This window comes from Rattus rattus, chromosome 7 (genome assembly GCF_011064425.1).
Source record: "Rattus rattus isolate New Zealand chromosome 7, Rrattus_CSIRO_v1, whole genome shotgun sequence".
NCBI lineage: Eukaryota > Metazoa > Chordata > Mammalia > Rodentia > Muridae > Rattus > Rattus rattus.
In genome coordinates this window covers 24,111,078-24,132,055 of record NC_046160.1, presented here as the reverse complement: position 1 = coordinate 24,132,055, position 20,978 = coordinate 24,111,078, and the positions used below count along the sequence as shown (strand labels likewise).

At 40.8% G+C, this 20,978-nt stretch overlaps 1 protein-coding gene across 3 annotated transcripts in view; it reads right to left on the bottom strand.

Moving 5' to 3' along the window:
• Positions 1-15,789, bottom strand: part of Asxl2 (ASXL transcriptional regulator 2) — an 81,893-nt gene extending 66,104 nt beyond the window's left edge. For all 3 annotated transcript variants that reach the window (XM_032909057.1, XM_032909060.1, XM_032909059.1), the window contains exons 1-2: positions 15,048-15,789; positions 826-908 (exon numbers count right to left, since the gene is read on the bottom strand). In XM_032909057.1, the coding sequence (XP_032764948.1) occupies positions 826-908; positions 15,048-15,104 (140 nt within the window). In that variant the 5' untranslated portion in view covers positions 15,105-15,789. The remainder of the gene's footprint in view (positions 1-825; positions 909-15,047) is intronic.
• Positions 15,790-20,978: the final 5,189 nt, after the last annotated feature.

The following is a 20,978-nucleotide window of genomic DNA, read 5'->3' as shown; positions in this document are numbered from 1 at the left end:
TCTTTGATCCTATTAACACATCTACTACATTTGAAGATTAAACATGTATTTATTTATGTATTCATTTTTAAATGTGCATATGTGCGTGTGTGTGCGTATCTGTGCGTGTGTGTGCCACAAAATGCATGTGGGGACCAAAGGACAACTTCCAAAAGTTATCTCTCTCTCTCTCTATTTCCACTGTGAGTTCTGGAGATTGAACTTAGATCATTAGCCTAGCAAGAGCTTTAACTCCTTGAAACTCCTCAGCAGCTCTCTTTTACTTATTTAGTTTTGAAGAGAGGATCTTGCTATGTTGCCCAAGTTGGTCTAGAACTCACAGATTCAAGTGATCTTCCAAGACTTAGTCTCTCTAAAGCATCTCGGACTATAGACAAAGTGTCACGATGCCCAACAAAGACTATGACACATATAATAAACTTTTTCCATTTCATTCTTGTTAACAAATCTTATTTCTTCTTCCGCTGCTTACCTCTAGTAGTTGACATATAGTAATTTTTATCCAATAATTACCAAGCTCAGTATATCAAAAGTACAAACGAATAGGTGAAGGCTTAAAGATGACTCCAGACCTTCCTAAGAACTAACATGCATAGGCACAGATAGACACTTTACCTTCTCATGAAGAGTTTGCTTTACTTTTTTTTTTTTGATTTTATATATACTATGACTTAAAAACAACAAAGACTGACAGATGAATAAACCTGAAGTTCAGAAAGTATATTATACTAATCAATATGCAAGACAAAGAATACTAGTATATACTACATATTATTAAATACACTAACCAAATATAATCATTATAGTAATAGTTTAATAACTTGCCTGATTTCTTTCAGTCCTTCTCTCTGGATAACTTGTAGAATTTCTTTATGACTCATGGGTGTATTGGGGTATTTTTCTAAGACCTGAAAAACAAGAAAATAACAATAAATTAATTTTTATTTTATGTTCTCATTCTTATAACTGTCTATTATTATGACTATGTCAATAATTAGATCTAAAGCATAAATATCTAGAGATTTCATCCAGACTTTTTTCTCAACCACACTCAAATTCTAAAACAGAAACAGATCAAAAAGGCTAAAATTAACATTTTAATTACTCAATGAATATGAAATTGCTTAATTTTAGTCTCCACTTCCAAGTCATGTCCCTTACCTGTGAGCTATCACTTTACACATCTTAAGATTATCTATTTTAACAAGGTGTGATGGCCCATAACTTTAATTCCAGCACTGGGAAACAGAGACAAGTGTATCCCTGAATTTAAGCCAGCCTGGTCTAGAGTAAGTTCCAGGGCAGCCAAGGATACACAGAGAAACCCCGTTGTTAAAAAATAAATAAATAAATAAAAATCTATGTTTACATTTCTATCAGTAACTAATACTGCATGGACATATAGTAGTATTCTAAATCAAATAAATGAACATGTAACTATATTAAATTTGCATCTGTGGAACATTTATCTCCCTGCTTTCTGACTGCAAATGTAATATGGCCTCATACACCCCTGCGCCATGTGTTCCCCACCATGCATAATTAACTATCACCTCAAACTGTAGTTAAACCCATGATTCCTTTAAAAAAAAAAAAAAGAAAGAAAGAAAGAAATCAGTATCAGTGTTTCGGATGTAATAAAGACAGTAAGCATAGTTTGTTCCCCACTAAATGTAACTAAAAGTCCGGACAGAATGGATAAAATAATTATCTGAGGACTTCGAAAATGGTAGCAGATAAAAGGAAACCACAATTAGAAAAAAAAAAAAAAAAAAAACACACGGTTTAGTCAGATGTGGATTTCCTGGTTTTGTTTTCTCTATAACCTCCTGGCCTGGACTCAACTGCAACCCAAAACCCAAGAGCACACCGATACAAATGTCATCATTTTTAACTGAAGCACAATGTCACAGAGAAAGGGAATTCTCCCAAGTTGTTTTTAAACTTTGGGGTATGTCACTGTCCTTCTCTCTCTCTCTCTCTACACCTGCCCAGGCAACATAGTGGTAGCTATAAACCAATATCACACTTTAAAAATAGCCCCTAGCTGACAAAAATGCAAAATAGAAGATGGGGAGAGCTGAAAAAATTTTAAAAAATTAAGGCGTTTTGAATTTTAGTACATAGATTTGAGACATAAAGCTAATGCCAGGCACATTCCTTTAATCCCAGCACTGGAGGTAGAGGTGGGTGGATCTTTGTTTTTGTTAGTTCAAGACCTTGTTGCCAAAACAAACAAAATTTCTCCATAGAATTTGAACAAGCATTTGAAAGGTTCTTTTAGTTTGGTTTGAGGACAGATTCTCCAGCCCAGGCCCATAGCTCCCTACACAGCCAAGAATGCCCTTGAACTTCTGACCCTCCTGTTTCCACCTCCCCAGTGTCAGGACTTCAGACACACTCCATCTACCCAGTTTGAGCTGGGGATAGATTCCAGGACTTCTTATATGCAATGAAGCACTCTACTAAATGAAACCTTTCTCTGGACCCTCATGGCTGTGTGATCCTAACAGCAACAAAATGTCAAATACATAATCTGAAATCACTCTACAGAGTTCACAAAAGACAAACTACAAACAACAGACCCAAAATGGCAACTCTTAGGCTTATAAGACTTGTACAAACAGCTATGCTTCAAGAATCCATGATGCATGTTTTTAACTACAGCACTCAGAATGATGAAAAAGGATTGCCCCCCCATGACCAAAAGTCTGTGTCACATACTATTTCTGATATCAGCTTCATCAAAAACTTTACCAATATTAGATGAAGTAAAGAAAATAGCATGTTTTTCTCTGGCTATTATTAGCCCTTTGATTTTTCTGCAATTTTCACCCCAAATAACTAATGATGTAAATTTGTACTAATAAAAAAGCACAGGAATAGAAAATAGAAATAGAAAATAATATATAAAAAACCGCTCCTCTGTGAAACTACACTATACTGCAAGAAAAACCAAGAGTCCAATATCATGCATAAAACACTCGTGTTTTCATGTAAGCTGGACAGAATAGTATGTGACTGTGTAATTCCAGCACTATAGAGAGTGAGGCAGGAGGACCCAGGGTTATAAACCAGCTTATACTACATATATAGATTCTGTCTCCCCCTCAAAGTAGTTTGTGCCTATAATTACAGCACCTAAGAGAGACAGGAAGACCTCAACAAAGTCTAGGCCAGTTTGGGCCATAGAACATGTATCCTTCTATAACAGCCTGGGCAACAGAACAAAAACAGAACCTGGGAAAGCAGAGTCAGGTAGCACGCCTTCAAACCCAGTACCCAAGGAGGCACAGGCAGGCAGATCTCTGAGTTCAAGGCTAGCCAGGTCTACAGGGCTCCAGGCCAGCCAGGGTACACAGAGAAACCCTGTTAAACAGAAGAAAGAAGACAGGAGGAGGAAGAAGGAAGGAGGGCAGAAATTTAGAAGAAGAAAGGGAGGGAGGAAAAAAGAAAGAAAATAAAAATTAAAATAAAAACAACAACAAAAGCAGGGCCTAGGACTGTAAGACGGATCTGCAGTAAGGTAGCCACCAAGCCTAATATCCTGAGTCCAATCAAGGAAGAAAAGGCCTTGCAATGTTTTTACAGCTGTGTGCACATGCACGCACAAATAAACAAAAAGGACAATTTATCCTTTTGATAACTTAATTTTTGTTTATAATTGTCTTAATCCCCCTAAGAATGAGCGCACGCGGAAACACACACACACACACACACACACACACACACACACACACACACACAAATGTCAAAATATTTCTGAGCAAAAGCACTATACTAACCTCATCATTATTTTTACTATTACTACCACTACTATTTAGATAAAGGAAGTGTAGAATTACTAAGGGAAAGTGAGGAAAACTTGTGAAAGTGGGAAGGATTCCAAGGGAGACATACCTATTACATTCTTTTACCACAAATTTAATGTAGACTAGCAGTTTTCCAAAACAGTTACCTTACTCTAAAACCACAGGAGGGCAGTGTTTTTCTCACAAAAAAATTCTACTGAAACTGTCCAAACTACAAACAATTTTTAGAAGCTATTCTTAAGACAATATAGTTAAACATGGAAAAAAGTTAAATAACAAAAGTATAAAGAAGTCAAGGGTAGTGGACAAGGTTCTTAAAGTACTTAATAATACTACCCCTCAGCCAGAAGTAGCAGGCAGGATTCTATTTCTAGAACCCAAAAGGCAGACAATGGATCTCTGTGAGGTATAGGCCAATCTGGCCTACACAACAAGTTCCAAGTAGGCCGGGGCTACACAATAAAATGCTGCCACAAACGAAACAAAGCAAAAACAAAAAGTATATTTAAGTTTTCAGTGATCTAGGATCTGGAGAGATGGCTCAGAGGTTAATGCACTGATTGCTCTTCCAGAGGTCCTGAGTTCAATTCCCAGCAACCACATGGTGGCTCACATCCACCTATATAATGAGATTTGACGCCCTCATTTGGCCTGCAGGCATACATGCAGGCAGAACACTGTATATATAATACATAAATCTTTTTAAAAAATTATCAGTGATGAATAAAGAGTTTGAATTTTGTATAGTGTAGACTATCTAATAATTTTACATTTAAAATGTTAACACACGCCTTAAATCTCAGTACCTCAGAGGCAAGTCTTTGAGTTCAAGACCAGCCTGGTCTACAAAGCAAGTTCCAAGACAGTCAGTTCTGCTGCACAAAGGAATCCTTTCTAGAAAACCAAAGTATTTACCACCCCAAAAGCCTTATAGGATAACTAATACTTCTGTTAATCATTGAGATGGCTCACACATACAGAATGAGAATGAAGAAAAGCTATAGCTATCAAATTTGAGTCTTATGTAGTGGAACATACCTTTAATCCCAACACCTGGGTGACAGAGGCAATCAGATCTGAGTTCAAGACCAAACTGGTCTACAGAGAAGAGTTCCAGGATAGTCAGCACTATGCAGACTATCTTGACCAACCATAGGGGTTGGGGGTTGGGGGTCATTTGAAAAGATAGCTCAGCAGTAAAAGCAAAGGATGTTCTTCCAGGGAGTTCAATTCTCAGCACTGGTATGAAGGTTCAGTTCACAACCATCTATAGCTCCAGTTTAATGGGACCCAACACCTTTTCTGGCCTCCACAGGACCAAGTATACAGGCAAAACACCAAAACACATAACATTTTTAAAAAGCCAAATTTGGGGGTTGGGGATTTAGCTCAGTGGTAGAGCACTTGCCTAGCAAGCACAAGGCCCTGGGTTCGGTCCTCAGCTCCGAAAAAAAGAAAAGAAAAAATAAAAAGCCAAATTTATTTTGAAGTTGTAGTGGTCAACAATATCTAAACTACAAAATTAATCAAAACACTTTTTTAAGCAACAAAATTGTTTTAACTATCTGTGGGAGTTCAGACTCCATTTAATCAAGAGGAAGGTCATCAGATTCAACAGGTTTAGTAGTGAATTGGAATCCAGAGGCAACAACTAACACTTTAGTCTTCCAACAACAGAAGTAAAGCAGGAATGGGAGTCAATGAACTACTTTGTCAATAACAGAAATAAATTTCTAACCAAAACAGAAGATCCAAATTTTGATCCTAACATGAGAAGAAAGTACAGCTTTAACAACTGCTTCATCATCCAAATCTCTACTACCTGGTATTTGAAACTGAGGAACAAAATGAAGCTGCTGCTTCCCCCCACTTAAAAAACTCACTATATACAAACGTATAAGAGCCGAGAAACTGAACTATATACATAGTAAAACCATCCTATTGGAAAGAAATAACGGAGGAAGGAAAAGAAAACAAACAGAAATAAATGGAGGCACTCCAAAAAGAAAACAAATACTAAGGGGAAGAAAATATAACTTGGAATCTGCTTTTATATGAACTAGCTTCTAAATTTCACTATGATGACATTCTAAAATCAATTCTCTTCACTCAAGCCATAACCTTCCTAGGTCTAGTGAACTGTGCTAGATTTCACCCCCCAAAAGTTAAAGTTAAGCACTTATTTCTATTTTATTTCTCCAAGGTCAGTGACTATGTTACATAGTAACGAAGTCACAAACAAGACAAAAATCAAATTGTACTATCAATAACACTTGGCACTGAGTGGAAAGATTAAAAGGGGGAGGAGTTAGGGGGATGTTGGCCCGGAAACCGGGAAAGGGAATAACATTCGAAATGTAAATAAGAAATACTCAAGCTAATAAATAAATAAATAAATAAATAAATAAATAAATAAATGAAAGGTTTTCTTCTTGTTTGCCCTTTCTGTATCTCCTATTAAGTACAAGTTTTATTTTAACCTAGGACTTTCTGCTTTATGCAATCAGATATTCCCTTTGGTGGATTCCTTTCGTTTACTTTCCAAAAAGATATATGAAGTAAACTATTTGTAAATAGGACATAAAGTGATAAAGCTCATATTATGTGAAGTGACAGTCATAAACACAGTCTAAAGAAAAACCAGGAAGAAAACTGGAAAACACTATTACATGGAAAGTTGTCTAAGATAAATCAATGAGAAAATACTTACTAAAAGAAAGCATTGGAAAAAAGAATGAACTCAGAATTGCACACTGAAGCAGAAGGGTCTTTAGTTCCAGGCTGATCTGTGCTATATGTTTCAAAAAACAAGCAAAACATGCACCCCTAACATCTGGGAAGAGAACTAATAAAAAGAAGAAATGTTGATAAATTAAGCACAATTAGAAATACAAAAACAATTAAAATTTTATAAGAAAAACTTCAGATGGAAATATAACAGTCAGAAGTACATAGAGAAACCCTGCCTCAAAAAGCAATTGGGGGGAGGGTGAAGAAAGGGGCCAGAACAGAGCAAGCTTGTATCTATTAAGCTTCTTCTTTGTCCTACCTCCAAGAACTAGCCACTGGCTGGTATATGGAAACTGCGATTTGAAGAAAAATGGTTCTGTACAAACTATGTGGTTTATGTGATATACTTTCCTTCTAGATGCCGGGAATTAAGTTTGCTATCCTGTTCTCAATAAAAACTCTTTTTTTTTTTTTTTTTTTTTTTGTTTGGTTTGGCTTGGTTTGATTTGGTTTGGTTTTTCAAGACAGGGTGTCTCTTTGAAGAAGCCTTGGCTGTCCTAAACTCACTTTGTACACCAGGCTAGCCTCTCGAACTCAAAGAACGGTCTGCCTCTGCCTCCTGAGTGCTGAGATTGAACACATGCACCACCATGCCAGGTTCCAACTCCTTGTCATAGCATTCCTAGAGGAACTAAGCATAGTGTGATCTTACTCAGAAAACTCTTGAAACCCTCCTCCAAATTTCACCTCAAGCTTATCTTCCATTTGTTCATTTCAATTTAAATTTTCTGTGTATATATACATGTTCATGTATGTATGCCTGTGGGTAGAGGTCAGAGGTCAACCTCAAGTACATTTACCTTAGCAGCCCTGCACCTTCCTTTTTAAAACATTCTCTCTCTTGGGCCTGGTGCTAAACAATAGGTTGGACTGGCTGGCTTTTGGCCATCGAATTCCAGGGATCTGCCAGTCTTTCTTCCCCAGCCCTAAGATTACAAGCATACACTATCCTATGGCTTTTTATGTGGGTGCTGAGGATCCAAACTCAGGTACTTGTGCTTAAGTAGGTAGTAAGCACCTGACCAACTGAACCATCTTTCCAGCATTGTTTTGTTTTGCTTTGTTTTTGTCTCATGTAGCCTAAAGAGCCTTTAAATTTGAAATCGTGCCTCCATATGCCCCAAGTACTAAGGTTATAGGTCCATGCACCATGTCCTGCTTCTACCATACCCAATTTTGAACTGAATTCTTTGCCATAATAAATGACAACTATTAGTATGAGTAAAAGCTGAGCTCTATGTGTCTTACAGAACCAAACCTGGAGGTGGTTATCAGGGCGCTCTCCCACAAAAAGAAACTGAAGAGTCTGTTGCTAAGAGACAATGCTCTAAAAGAATAGCTGAAAAGTTTTTAAGGCAGAAAAGAAATACTTTCAGGAAGAATCTGAACAAAAAATAATGAAAGAACAAGTCAGGCACATTGACCTCCAGCATTTAAGAGGCAGAATGATCAGGTCATCCTTGACTGCATAGGAATTCTACACTATTGTGGTTGGGAGCACTGACTGCTCTTCCAGAGGTTCTGAGTTCAAATCCCAGCAACCACATGGTGGCTCACAACCATCTGCAATGAGATCAGATGCCCTCTTCTGGTGTGTCTGAAGACAGCTACAGCATACTTACATATAATAAATAAATAAATCTTTAAAAAAAAGAAACCCTGTCTCAAAAAAATATAATATAAAAATGACATAAAGATTAAGGAGTTGGGAGGTTGGAGAGATGGCTCAGTGGTTAAAAGCACTGCTCTTCCAAGGGACCTGGGTTCAATTCCCAGCACCCACATGGAAGCTCACAACTGTCTGTAACTCCACTTCCACGGTTTCTGACACTCTCACAGAAACACACATAAAATAAAAACAAATAAAAAAAAAGTGGGGTGCCAAAGAGACGACTCAGAGGCTAAGATCACTGGCTGCTCTTCCAGAAGACTCTAGTTCAATTCCCAGCACCCACATGGCAATTTACAATTGTAACTCCAATTTCAGAGGATTCAGTGCCCTCTTCTGACCTCCAAGGGCACCCACCAGATATGCACACAGTTTACAAAGACACATACAGGCAAAACATCCAAACATGTAAATTAAAATAATAAATTTGAAAAATAACAAGAGCAAATATATGGTAAGCATAGTAAGTAGGCTATTCTCATGAACATTATTTTTTTTCCATGATAAAATACAAAAATCTTCATGGGCTTTCCAATTTGTAGAGTATATATATATTATATATATACATATATATATACATATATAATATATATATACATATACATACACACACACACACACACACAAAGTGATAGTAAAGGGAACTATATAGTGGTAAGTAAAATAGTGACTCTAAACATATTCATGAGAAGAGAAGTAGGTATATACTGTGTTCTCTACAGCAATGGTAGTGTGAGGACAACAACCAATCAAATAACTGAAAAATAAGGTGCAGTGGCTCCCACCAATGATCATCACTGAGGTAACCAGCCAGGAAGATCCACAGGAATTTGAGGTCAGCTTCAACTAGCGTTAGAGGCTCTATCTCGGAGAACCAAGTGGAAAGTGACTAAGACCCCAGGTCCCTTCCCAGGAACCTGGCAGTTAATAATTGCTAGGAAGTAGGGAGAGGCCTTTCGTCAGTGGCTACACTGGGAAGGTGACTGATGACCACAAGCCTATAAATAATCCCTCATCCATGCACCTGTTATCAACCAGAATGAAAACTCCTTGGGCCACCAAATTGTTGATAAAGTAGAAGAGGAACTACCTGGGAAGCGGAAGGTGTTAGCAGATCAACAAGGAAGGATAACAGAGGATAACATGATAGAAATTCATCATGTACAAGTATGAAAATGTAATGAAACCCATTATTAGGTATACTTAATATACATTAATAGAAAACACTAAAGGTAAGTGAGCCAGGCATGGTGGCAAGCACTCAAGGCCAACCTGAACTACTTCACAGGTTCAGGCTGGTGAGGGCTATATTGCAGGCCTGACTTTAAGAAGTAAGTCCTAGGCAGGTGTTGGTGGCTCACACCTTTAACCCCAGCACCCAGGAAGCAGAAGCAGATGGAAGTGAGGACACCAGCCTGGTCTACAGAGCAAGTTCCAGGACAGCTACTGAGAAATCCTGTCTCAAAAAGTAAAACAAAACAAACAACAAAATAAATAAGGCCTTGGAGAAAGAGCACATGCACCTTGTTCCTGTTTCTTTGTGCTTGTGCACTGGCTTCTAGCACTTGTATTCTCTCCCCAACCCTGCCACCATGAGGCTTTTGTCTCAAAAAATAGAAAGGGGGCAGCTATTTAGTTGTTGGCATGAAAAGACACTCGTAAAATAAAAAAAGCAAATCACAGAGCTTTTCAAAACGTACACCGCCACCTGTTTGGGGATTTAGCATCACAGGTAACTTAAGTACAATTTTTTAAAAATCATTCTATTTTATATGGTTAGGTGTTTTGCCTGCATGTATATGTGTCTGTGTACCTCCTGCATGCCCAGTGCCCAAGGCTCAGCAGAGGACATTGGATCTCCTAGAACTAGAGTTATGGATGGTTGTGAGCCACCATGTGGTTGCTGGGAACTGAACCTGGGTCCCCTACAAGAAAAACAAGTGCTCTTAACCACTAAGCATCTCTCCAACTCCAAACTGAACATTTTTAGTATTTTAGTATGCACATTTTCAGTAGTTTAAAGTCATCTGGAATTATATACCTCTGTCTTCGTTTTGTAAATAGTGAAAATATATAAATTTTATAAAATTGGTTTGTTTTTTATTTCTGAGGAAGTTTCAAGTAGCCTAGGCTGGCCTCAAATTCTATGTATCAAAAGCTAGCCTCAAATTTCTGACCCTGCTAGATTTATATAAACATGAATAACCATGATTACATGATTTAAAGCATGTAATACAATTTAAGTCATATTGAAAAGGTTTTAAATTTAGTATATTCAGTAACATGGGACAAAACTAAAAACATAATGAATCATATTGCACCAAAAGTAAGAAATATATATAATACCAAAAACTTTAGAGTGCTTAATTCTAATGTGGAAAGAATATAAAAGTATAGGGGTAGTCAAAACTTCTGTAAAATAACAAAGGCAGGTTTTTGTACTGGTCAATTTCTATAGTCATATTTCCACTTCCTAACACATCTTTTCTTTTGTTTTTTTAAAGATTTGTCTATTTTATTTTTATGAGTACACTGTAGCTGTCTTCAGACACACCAGAAGAGGTCATCGGATCCCATTACAGATGGTTGTGAGTCACCATGTGGTCACTGGGAATTGAACTCAGGACCTCTGTAAGAGCACAGTGTTCTTAACCATCAAGGCAACTCTCCAGCCCTCTTTTTATTTTCTTTAGGGGAGGAATAAACGGGGTCTCACTATGTAACCCAGGCTGGCCTCAAATGTCGAGACCCTTCTACTTGAGCTTCCCAGGTGGATTTTAGGTATGTGCTGCAAAGCCCTAGCTCTAGACAATATTTGTATTAGCAAAGCCAGGTGTGGAGGTTGCAGGCCTGTCCATCTCAGAACTTGGGAAGTGGAGACAGGAGAATCTGTCACCTTTGGCCACTGGGAATTTGAGGTCAATTTGAGCTACACATATTCATGTTAAATCAAACAACCCAAATCAAGATGGTCATTTCATGGATAATGAAACTGCATTGACCTCTTAAAGGCAGGTAAAAATCTGTGAATGAGAAAACAGCAGGCAGCTCTGCAGATCTGAGATTGTTTTTTCAAGTTTTCACAATCTAGGAGATAAAGGAGTAGCTCCTTTTGTAGCAAACATTATTTTTTTTAACATTTTAAAAATTTTTTTGGAAATAAGACCCAGCTACCTAGGCCAAACTGGCCTTGTTATCAAGATATTCTTGCCTCTCCCACAAGATGCTGGATTGCAACCCTGTCCCAACAGGACCTCTAGAAAATTTTAACTCAGATATCCAAAATAGATATTCCTAGAGACAGGAGAGTTTTCAAGACAGGGTTTCTCTGTGTAGCCCTGGCCATTCTGGAACTCTCTCTGTAGAGCAGGCTGGTCTTGAACTCAAGAGATCTGTCTGCCTCTGCCTCACAAGTGCTGGGATTAAAGGTGTGTGTCATTACTGCCCAGCCCCAAAATAGACTTATACTTTCTGTTTTGCCTTCAACAAGGTAAGAGGTGTAAGTGTAGACTTTCAGGACAGAGGAGTGGGAATTGACTCGATGGATAAAGCACTTACAGAACAAACATAAGGGCCAGAGTCAGATAGCAAAAGACACAGAAAATTCAGGGTGTGGGGAATCCAAGGATAGTTCAGTGGATAAAGGCACTCCTCCAGAAAGCCAAGGTTCAGCTCACAACCACCTGTAACTGTACTTCCAGGGGGTCAGAGGCCCTCTTCTGAACCCAGTATGTACGTGGTGCAATGACACACATGCAGACAAAATATACATAACACAATTTTTAAAAACATTTTAAGTCCAGGTGTGCATGGTGGCTCCATCTTATAATACCAGTGCTTGGAAAGTTGAGGTGGGGGCAAGCTGGCCAGCTACTCAAGCAGAGCAACTAACAAGTTTCCACTTTAATGACAGACTTTGTAAATAAAATGGAGAGCAACTGAGAAGGGCACCTAATGTCATCATCCTCTGGCTCCCACAGGCACATCCCTAGTCATCCCTCCTCACAAAAAGACCAATAAAATAAAACAAAAGAGTTTTTAAATGGGGAAGAAGGCCCTTGGTGAAATAACCATGTAAAGGTGCCTTTCTGTACAAGTGCTCCTAACCACTAAGCCGGCCACCTCCCCAGCCTACTGTCTGTCTTTAAACACTATTTTTCTTTCACAAAGGTAGCTGGGGCACAAAATAAGCAAGTATTCTCATTTTAAGAAATCAAATGGAGTTGGGGATTTAGCTCAGTGGTAGAGCACTTGCCTAGCAAGCACAAGGTCCCCAGCTCCCAAAAAAAAAAAAAAAAAGAAATCAAACAGGTGGGCTGGAGAGATGGCTCAGTGGTTAAGAGCATGGACGGCTCTTCCGGAGGTCCTGAGTTCAATTCCCAACAACCACATGGTGGCTCACAACTATCAATAATGAGATCTGATGCCCTCTTCTGGGGTGTCTGAAGACAGTGACAGTGTACTCACATACATGAAATAAATCTTAAAAAAAAAAAGAAAAGAAATCAAACAGGTACAAAATTATTCTTCCTATTTGTCACAATTTCCTAATCATTAAACTATTTAACCCAAAAAGATCCTAATTCACAGGTATTGTAAAGACTGTAGTACATGCTTATAATCCCAGTTTAAGGCCAGTTTGGTCTACATAACGGGTCCAACTAGTAAGGGCTACAGAAAGTCCATTTCACAGAAAGATATAGAGACTGCTGCGATGCCTGTAATCTTACCACTTTGAATGCTAAGGCCTGCCTAGGCTACAAAGTGAAACCTGGTCTCAAAAACTAAAGCCTACTGAATAAATAATGACATCACAGACACTTAAAATTAACTCACATAATTAGTTTGGGGATTTGCATACTTTAAAATCGAATTGTCTCTTTTATTAATAGTAAGCAGTTATGAGGCGTCCCTGAAGTAGAAAGCAAACTTCTGTGGAAGAGGAACTCCTCGCCACCAAAAAACTAATTTCTAGAGTTGTCTTTTAGAGGAAACTACCAGCATAGTCACAAAGACATACTACACTCTAAGTGGGCTGGGGGTGTCATTCAAGTGGTAGAGTATTTGCCTAGAATGCACCTGGGTTCTATCCTCAGCATCCCATAAAACTGGGCATGGTGGTGCATGCCTCCAATCCTAGCACTCAAGGGGCAAAAGCAGGAAGATTGCTGCAAACTTTAGGCCATCATTTATGTGAGATGCTATCCCATACATACATACATACATACATGAAAAACATTCAACAAAACAAATGCATGTGGCTTATAAAAACAAAATACAGGTTGAATAAACAATATAATTCAAATTTGGGGAAACAAGACTAGGCAATAAAAGAATGAACTGATTTGTGCTATTTTCGTCTTCACACTTTTCTAATTTCCCCATGATGAATATTATAACTTTTGAATTCTGCAAGTCTCATTCAAAAAATAAACGAGTCAGTTTTTATCCCACTTTTAATCCCAAGACTTGGGAGGCAGAGGCAGGAGGATCTCTGAGGTCAAGGCCAGCCTGGTCTACAGAATGCCAGGACAACTCTGTCTCAAAAAATAAATGAATGAACAGACAATCCAGGACTTTGGAGATTACTCGGTGGGTAAATGGGCTGGCCAACAAGCTCGACAACCTGAGTTGGATTCTAATAACCTACATCAATTCCTACAAGTTGTCCTATGACCTTACATGTATGCTCCATGGCCAGGTACACACCCCCATCCCACACACACACACACACACACACACACACACACACACACACACACACACACACACACACCCCATCTATAAAGGTAAAGGTTCACTTATTAGGACCCACTATGTTGTCCACTATTAAAGAGACTGAAATGCTACTACTGCTTAATGTCCTATTATTTTTCTGTTACACGGTCAATGATGAAATTTCAATTTCTCCGAAGGTTCCTTTTCTTCATAAATACACGTTTTAAATTTTTCAAAACAAGGTTTCTCACAAATAACTCATTGTTAAATGACTCCTAAATTCCGTATAAAAAAATTGGCTTGAGGGGCACTAATCACAACTTCGTTGGTCCGGTCCACCTTCACTTTAGCTTAAAAAAAAAAAAAAGGAAAAAGGAAAAAGAAAAGAAAGCAAGCCAATAAACTACACGTCCCACCATGCACTGCTGCCTAACTCAGAGTAGGTCTCTACGGAAACAGAAAAAAAAATTCTCCGAGTCCCACCTGTTACTTCGTTTCTAAACACCTCCTGCACTTTCAGCTCCGACTGCAAACACAAAAGCCTCGTGACCTCACACTGGCTCCCAGAGCCAGATAAGCAGGGGCCCCCCGATCTGGCGGCACCTCTGCTTCGGCGGGAGACTGCCACCGAGCTCCAGCGCTCCCCTCTCCTTTCCGGGGCTGGAAGCACACACAAGCCTCCTCCTGTCTGCATCCAATCGGGGCTCTCCAAGGCGCACAAGGGAGAAGAACCGGTTACTGGCAAACACAACACACTGGGCCGGAGACAAGGGCTAACAGTGTGGGGTCGACAGCTACATGACCCCGACAAGCAACCTCAAAACACCGAGGGGTCCGGTCGCGGCCACCGCAAGAGCCGCAGCCGCGCGACTTATCCCTCGCGCCGACGCCTCGGTCTCCTCCGGGCTCGCCAACGCGACCCTAACCGCCGCTCTCTGCGCGCGCTTTCGTGCTTCTCAACGCGGTCGCGGGGCCAAGTGACCTCCCTTTCCCTGCGACGGGTGGCGGGCGAGAAAACGAACTGCTGCCGGCCTTTTCCTCTGCTCCCTCCTCCTTACCGTCTTGGCGGCCTCCGCCCAGGTCCTGCCCTTCTTCCTACGGCCCTTTTCCCTCATGTCGGTTCTTGAACTGACTGGAAGGCTTCTGTGCCCCGGCTCCGGCTGCGTTCCCTTGCCTGCTGCACCCTGCACTGCTTTTCCCGCGGTGCTGGGAAAGGTGGGAGAAAAGGGAAGTCGGACGGGAGAAGCAACTCAGCGAGGAAGCGGCCGCGGAGGCGCGCAGGGGGGGGGGGGGATCTACGGGGCGGCCGGTCCTGCTGCCGTTGCCACTGCTACCGCCGCTGCCATATTGGGTTCTTACTGTACAGGCAGCCGCTGTGGTCATGTGACCCCTCCCGCGCGGCCGTCACTACTGTACGCAGCAGGCCGCGCGAACGAGCGCGCATTTGCGCGCGCCCCCAGACTCAGGGCAGGAGCCGGCTGTCTGAAGCGGTTGGGCACGCCCCTGCACTTCCGGTCTCTGGACATCTTCGAGCGCATGCGCGTGATGGAGGGCCGCCCATAGTCTGTGGGTTGGATGTCTAGCGGTCACACCCACCCCGAAGATCTGCGAGCGGAAACGGAATCTGCTCCTTCCGGGAAAGGCTGATTGCGCCGTTGTGAATCGCATGTGTTTAGGAGCCGCTGTGGAGACTTAAAGAGCCCGTCGTTCTAGTGATTGTGCCAACTACCATTCCAATAAACTTCATGTCTTATTTTGTTGTGGTACAGGTAAGGCGGACCTTAAACTCCGAACTTGTCTTTCCCCATTACTGTAGTTACAGGCATGCACCACCTTGCCCTCAAGTTCATTTTTACAAAGCTTCTCTCTTTGAAGACGTACAGCATGCATTTCTCGTCTATTATTAACCAGTTCAATAGATGAGACAGGTTAGATTTACCAACTCTCGAGTATCGGATGTGAAGATAACAAAAACTAGGATGTTAGCTGCCAAGCCTTGCCTCGCAAACAAAAGAGATTCTCAATAGAAAACACCTTTACTTTTTTACATGTGATTGGTGCCATCAAAGCAGTGTGTTTTATCTCAATGAACTAAGCCTATGGCACTGAACTTATATGTATCAGGCATCCATTAAATATTTGTTGAATGGTTAAGCTATGTCTGCTCAAGAACTATTCATTTATTTGTAATGTCAGTAACACCCTCCTGAATAATCCAGAACATAGCGTTTTACCTCCAATTATCTGTTCTTGGAAACCACATAGAATGAATTCATAGGGACTAGGGATGCAGCTCAATGCAAAATCCCTGCCTCCCGTGGATACTGGAAATCGAAACAGCCTAGCACAAGCCTTCTACCACTCAGGTGTACTCCAGTCACTTTGTTGTCCTTAATATGAGGCAGAGTCTCCCTAAATTATCCAGACTGTTCTTGAATTCATTCTGTAGCTTAGGCAAACTTTGACCTTGCCATCCAAATTACTCAGCCTCCATAGTAACCTGGGATTACAGGCCTTCACCATGAAGGCACATCTCTAGTGATAACCTATTATCTGGCATGTAGGAGATCCCTAGATGGGTTTCAGCAGTTCATAGAGCCCCTTGTTGTTGGCAATATTTTCTTTGTCAAAAGCTGTGTCGTGGTGCGTCCTTGTCATCCAAGCACTGAGATTAGAAGCTTGAAGTTATCCATAAGGTCTGCTATAGAACAACTTCCAGGCCATCCTTGAGACCCTGTCTCAAAAAAGAACCATCAACAATGTATGTGTGTGATAAATGGGGATTTCTTTTTTTGCTTTTTAAAACGGAGTCTCTCTGTGTGGCCCTGGCTTTTCTAGAACTTTATATGAAGACCAGGCTAGACTCGAACTCACAGAGATCACTTTCCTCTGCCTCCTGAGCGTTGGAATTAAAGGTATGCATCACTACACCCGGCTTACATTTAGATTTTTTTTTTTTTTTTTTTTTAAGAAAAAGATTGATAACCTTTCCTTAATTTTTTTATTTTTTTTTTATTTGTATTACGGCCCAATTCCAGGACTTGAACATGTAGACAAGTGCTCAGCCACTGAGCTTATACCTTTATCCCTCAGTTCAAAGCAGGTATGTTAACCAACAAGAAAAAAATGTTAGTAAGTTTGAAAGACCATCAGCTATGGTCACAGGACTTTGGCAATTGATAACGGATCCAGCAATTCCTTTAATAACTCAGAGCACTGTACTAAGATTTATGGTATGTACCTCCGCAGTTCAAAGCTTGTGTCCTTAGTCAGTTCAGGAAGCCCAACTCATGCTGAAGCAAGGAGCTTGAGGCCCTAGCCGTAGTCTTAACCGACTTGCAATCTCAAACATGTTTGCCTAAAGTCAGGTCATGACCGGGAAAAGAACAGGCTATAGATTGGTCCTGCTCAAAGTCCATGCCTCTGACTATAGAGAGCAATAGCAATTGTGTTGTGTGACAGACTTTTCCTGGGGGCACAGAGACATAACACACCCATCTACTCACTCCAGAAAGAGAGTTCATAAGAGACCAAAGTAAGGATTGCACCAATGTACAGTTTGATGAGCCAGTGACTCTTGAACTGGAGTTACTAACACGAGTGTAGGTGGCTAAAGCAACTGCCACACCAGAAAGCCCACCCCAACATGGCTACCAGCTTGAAAACCTGCAGCCTGCAGCCCTGGAACTCCCTTATCCGAATCTTAACCCCAGCAACTGTTTATCCCATTTATACTGTTGGTAGACACCCTCAAGAATCTTTCAATTTGTTCTGGTTTGGATTGGTTTGGGGTTTTTGTTTGTGTTCTGTGGGCATGAGGTCTTGTTTACCACTTGATGCTCCCGAGCTTCCTTTTCCCTTCTGGAGCAGTGTTTCAGTTTGGAGGAAATATTGCAACTGGAAGGAATATGCTCTACAGCTGTATAGAACAAAACTAGATAGATCAATCAGCCTTAGCCAGAATTCCCGTCTGACTGGATTACAGGTGCGGGAACTTGGAAGTGCCACTTTACCTTTCAGGTTTTCTCTGCTAAGGCATATGTCTGTCTTTCTGTCTCTCTGTCTCTGTCTCTGTCTCTGTCTCTGTCTCTGTCTCTGTCTCTCTCTCTCTCTCTCTCTCTCTCTCTCTCTCTGTATGTGTGTGGGGAGAGAGATCTGGTCTCTTAAGAGAACACATGTAAAATGCCTGGCACATCAGTGAATGTGAACTATTGTACCTTTTTAAACCTTGTTTCAAAAAGAGCAAAATCCCATTTTTTTGTCCCATCTGTGAAATTCACCTTCCCTACTAAGTGCAACAAGATTTAGCTTATGTAGGGCTATGGCCAACAGGAGCCAAGAACAAAAGAGAGGACAGATAGCCTGTTAAAACACAACCTCTATGTAGTGCAAAGCCACATACAACGAGAAGATGAGGCAGGAGGACTGAGTCCTGAATGCTATTTTCAACTATGAATTAAATACTGGACCCTGGAAGGGAACAGGGACACATCTGCATGGTCATTACTATCTTTGGAACCAGGTAGTAGAAATAGTTTGCTTTTGTGTATTTTATTATGCCACAGCACATGTGTGAGGTCAGAGGGCAACTTTAAGGATTTATTTCTCTTGTTTGATGTGGGTTCCAGAGATCACACTCAAGGGCCTTTACCTGCTGAGCGGTCTTGCTGGTCAACAGGTGCATTTTATGGTCTCACTACTACAGATGTTTTTTGGTTTATTTGTTTGTTTTGAGGGGTTTTTTGGTTGGGGGGCAGATAGTTTTAATTTATGTATATGAGTACACTGTTGCTGTCTTCAGATACACCAGAAGAGGACATTGGATCCCATTACAGATGGTTGTAAGCCATCATGTAGTCGCTGGGAATTGAACTCAGGACCTCTGGAAGAATAGCCAGTGCCTTCTTAACCACTGAGCCATCGCTCCAGACCCCCACAGATGTATTTTTATTTGTTACTTATACTGAAGGATACTAGTCTCAGGAGCATGATGAGATACTAGAGTGATGACTTGAACCAGACTGGACTGCCGGCAGCTAAATGCTGCGGGCCTGGAGGAAACAGGAAGGAAGGTGGAGAAACTGGAGGCAAGCCAGAAGGGTCTTGAGACAGCCTGTCTGTGTGACTCCTTAGTTAGCATGGGTTTTCTCCAGCATCTCCTACCCCACCACCCCCCAGAGGAATTTAACCATTCATTCTGCATAATCACAATACTCCTCAGATGCCAAGGACGTTTTTTAAAGTTATTTTTGTTACGTTAGAGATTGAACGGAGAGTCTTGCTCAAGCTAGGTACATGCTCTAAACTGAACAGTATCTCTATCCCTCAAATAGTTCTTATATACTCATTATAGATTTTTACATGGAGGGGATACATAGCCTGGACCCAAATAGGTGTAGATTCGTCCTGACATTATCATTCACTAATTAAACTTAAAACAATTTTTTAAAAAAAAATGAAAACAATTTTCAAATTTTTCTTATTTGAAGTTTTCATTTAGCATATTTGGTCACATTTACCTCAACTTCTCTCCATGATTCCTCCCAGACCCAGGTCTACCACCACCTGCCCAAACTCCTCTAACTTCATATCCTTCTAAACCTGTTGCCTCTAACATACACTGTCCATATAATTGTGGATGTGGGCCATCTGAATTGTGGTGACAGAAGCCACACCAAACAGAAAACTTAATCTTCCTCCCTCAGAGGCCATTAACTGTCCATAGTTCTTCAGGTTAGAGGGTAATTTATTTAGATTTTCAAGTCCTCAGTGATGTCTCTAAAGATGGACTGATTTATTCAATGAATATTCACTTTTGTGTCAGGCATGATGTTTCAAACTTGTCATCCTAGTATTCAGGGAGGCAGAGCCTGAGACAGGAGGATTGCTATTAGTTCCATGCCAGCCTGGCCTACACAGTTTCTGAACAGCGAGGACTATATAACTAGACCTTTCTGCAAACAAACAAAACCACAAAGTTTATTTTTAGCAAAGCATGGTGATGCATGCCTGAAGTCCTAGTGACTCAGGGGATGGCTTGAGCCCAGCATTTGAAGGCCTGTCCCAAGAAATAAAACAAAAACAAACCCAGTGGCACATGATTGTCATGTCAACACTAGAAAGGTTTCAGAATTAAAAGTTCAAGAAACAGGGGGTTGGGGATTTAGCTCAGTGGTAGAGCGCTTGCCTAACAAGCGCAAGGCCCTGGGTTCGGTCCCCAGCTCTGAAAAAAAGAAAAAAAAAAGTTCAAGAAACAGAAAGAAGGGAATAGGCTAGAGAGATGGCTAGATAAAAGTACTTGCTGTCCTTCCAGAGGACTTGGGTTTCTAGTACCCTGTGATGGTTTGTATATGCTTGGGCTAGGGAGTGGCACTATTAGAATGTGAGGCCTTGTTGGAGTAGGTGTGTCACTGTGGGTGTGGGCTTTAACACCCTAGTCCTAGCTGCCTGGAAGTCAGTCTTCTCACAGCAGTCTTCAGATGAAGATGTAGAACTCTCAACTCCTGCACCATGCCTGCCTGGATGCCGCTACACCCCGCCTTGATGATAATGGATGGAACCTGTAAGCCAGCCCCAGTTAAATGTTGTTATACAAGAGTTGCCTTGGTCATGGAGTCTGTTCACAGCAGTAAAACCCTAACTAAGACAGACCCAGATCAGATGGTTCTCAGTTGCACGATTGTAACTCCCGCTCCAGAACATCTGATGCCCCCTTCTGGCCTCCAGAGGCAGCTGTGTTCATGTGTGTATAACCACACAGAGACATGGGGTTTTATTTGTTTGTTTGACACAGTCTCAGTATATTGCTCTGATGGCCTGCAACTTACTATGTAGACCAGCCTGGTTTCAAACTCACAGAGATTCACCTGCCTCTGCCTCTTGTGTGCTGGGATTAGAGGTATGTACCATCATCATACCAGGTTAAAGTAATTTTTAAAAAAGAAAAAAAGCTCTTACTGGTTATTTGTGAAAGACTTGATTTAAATGCT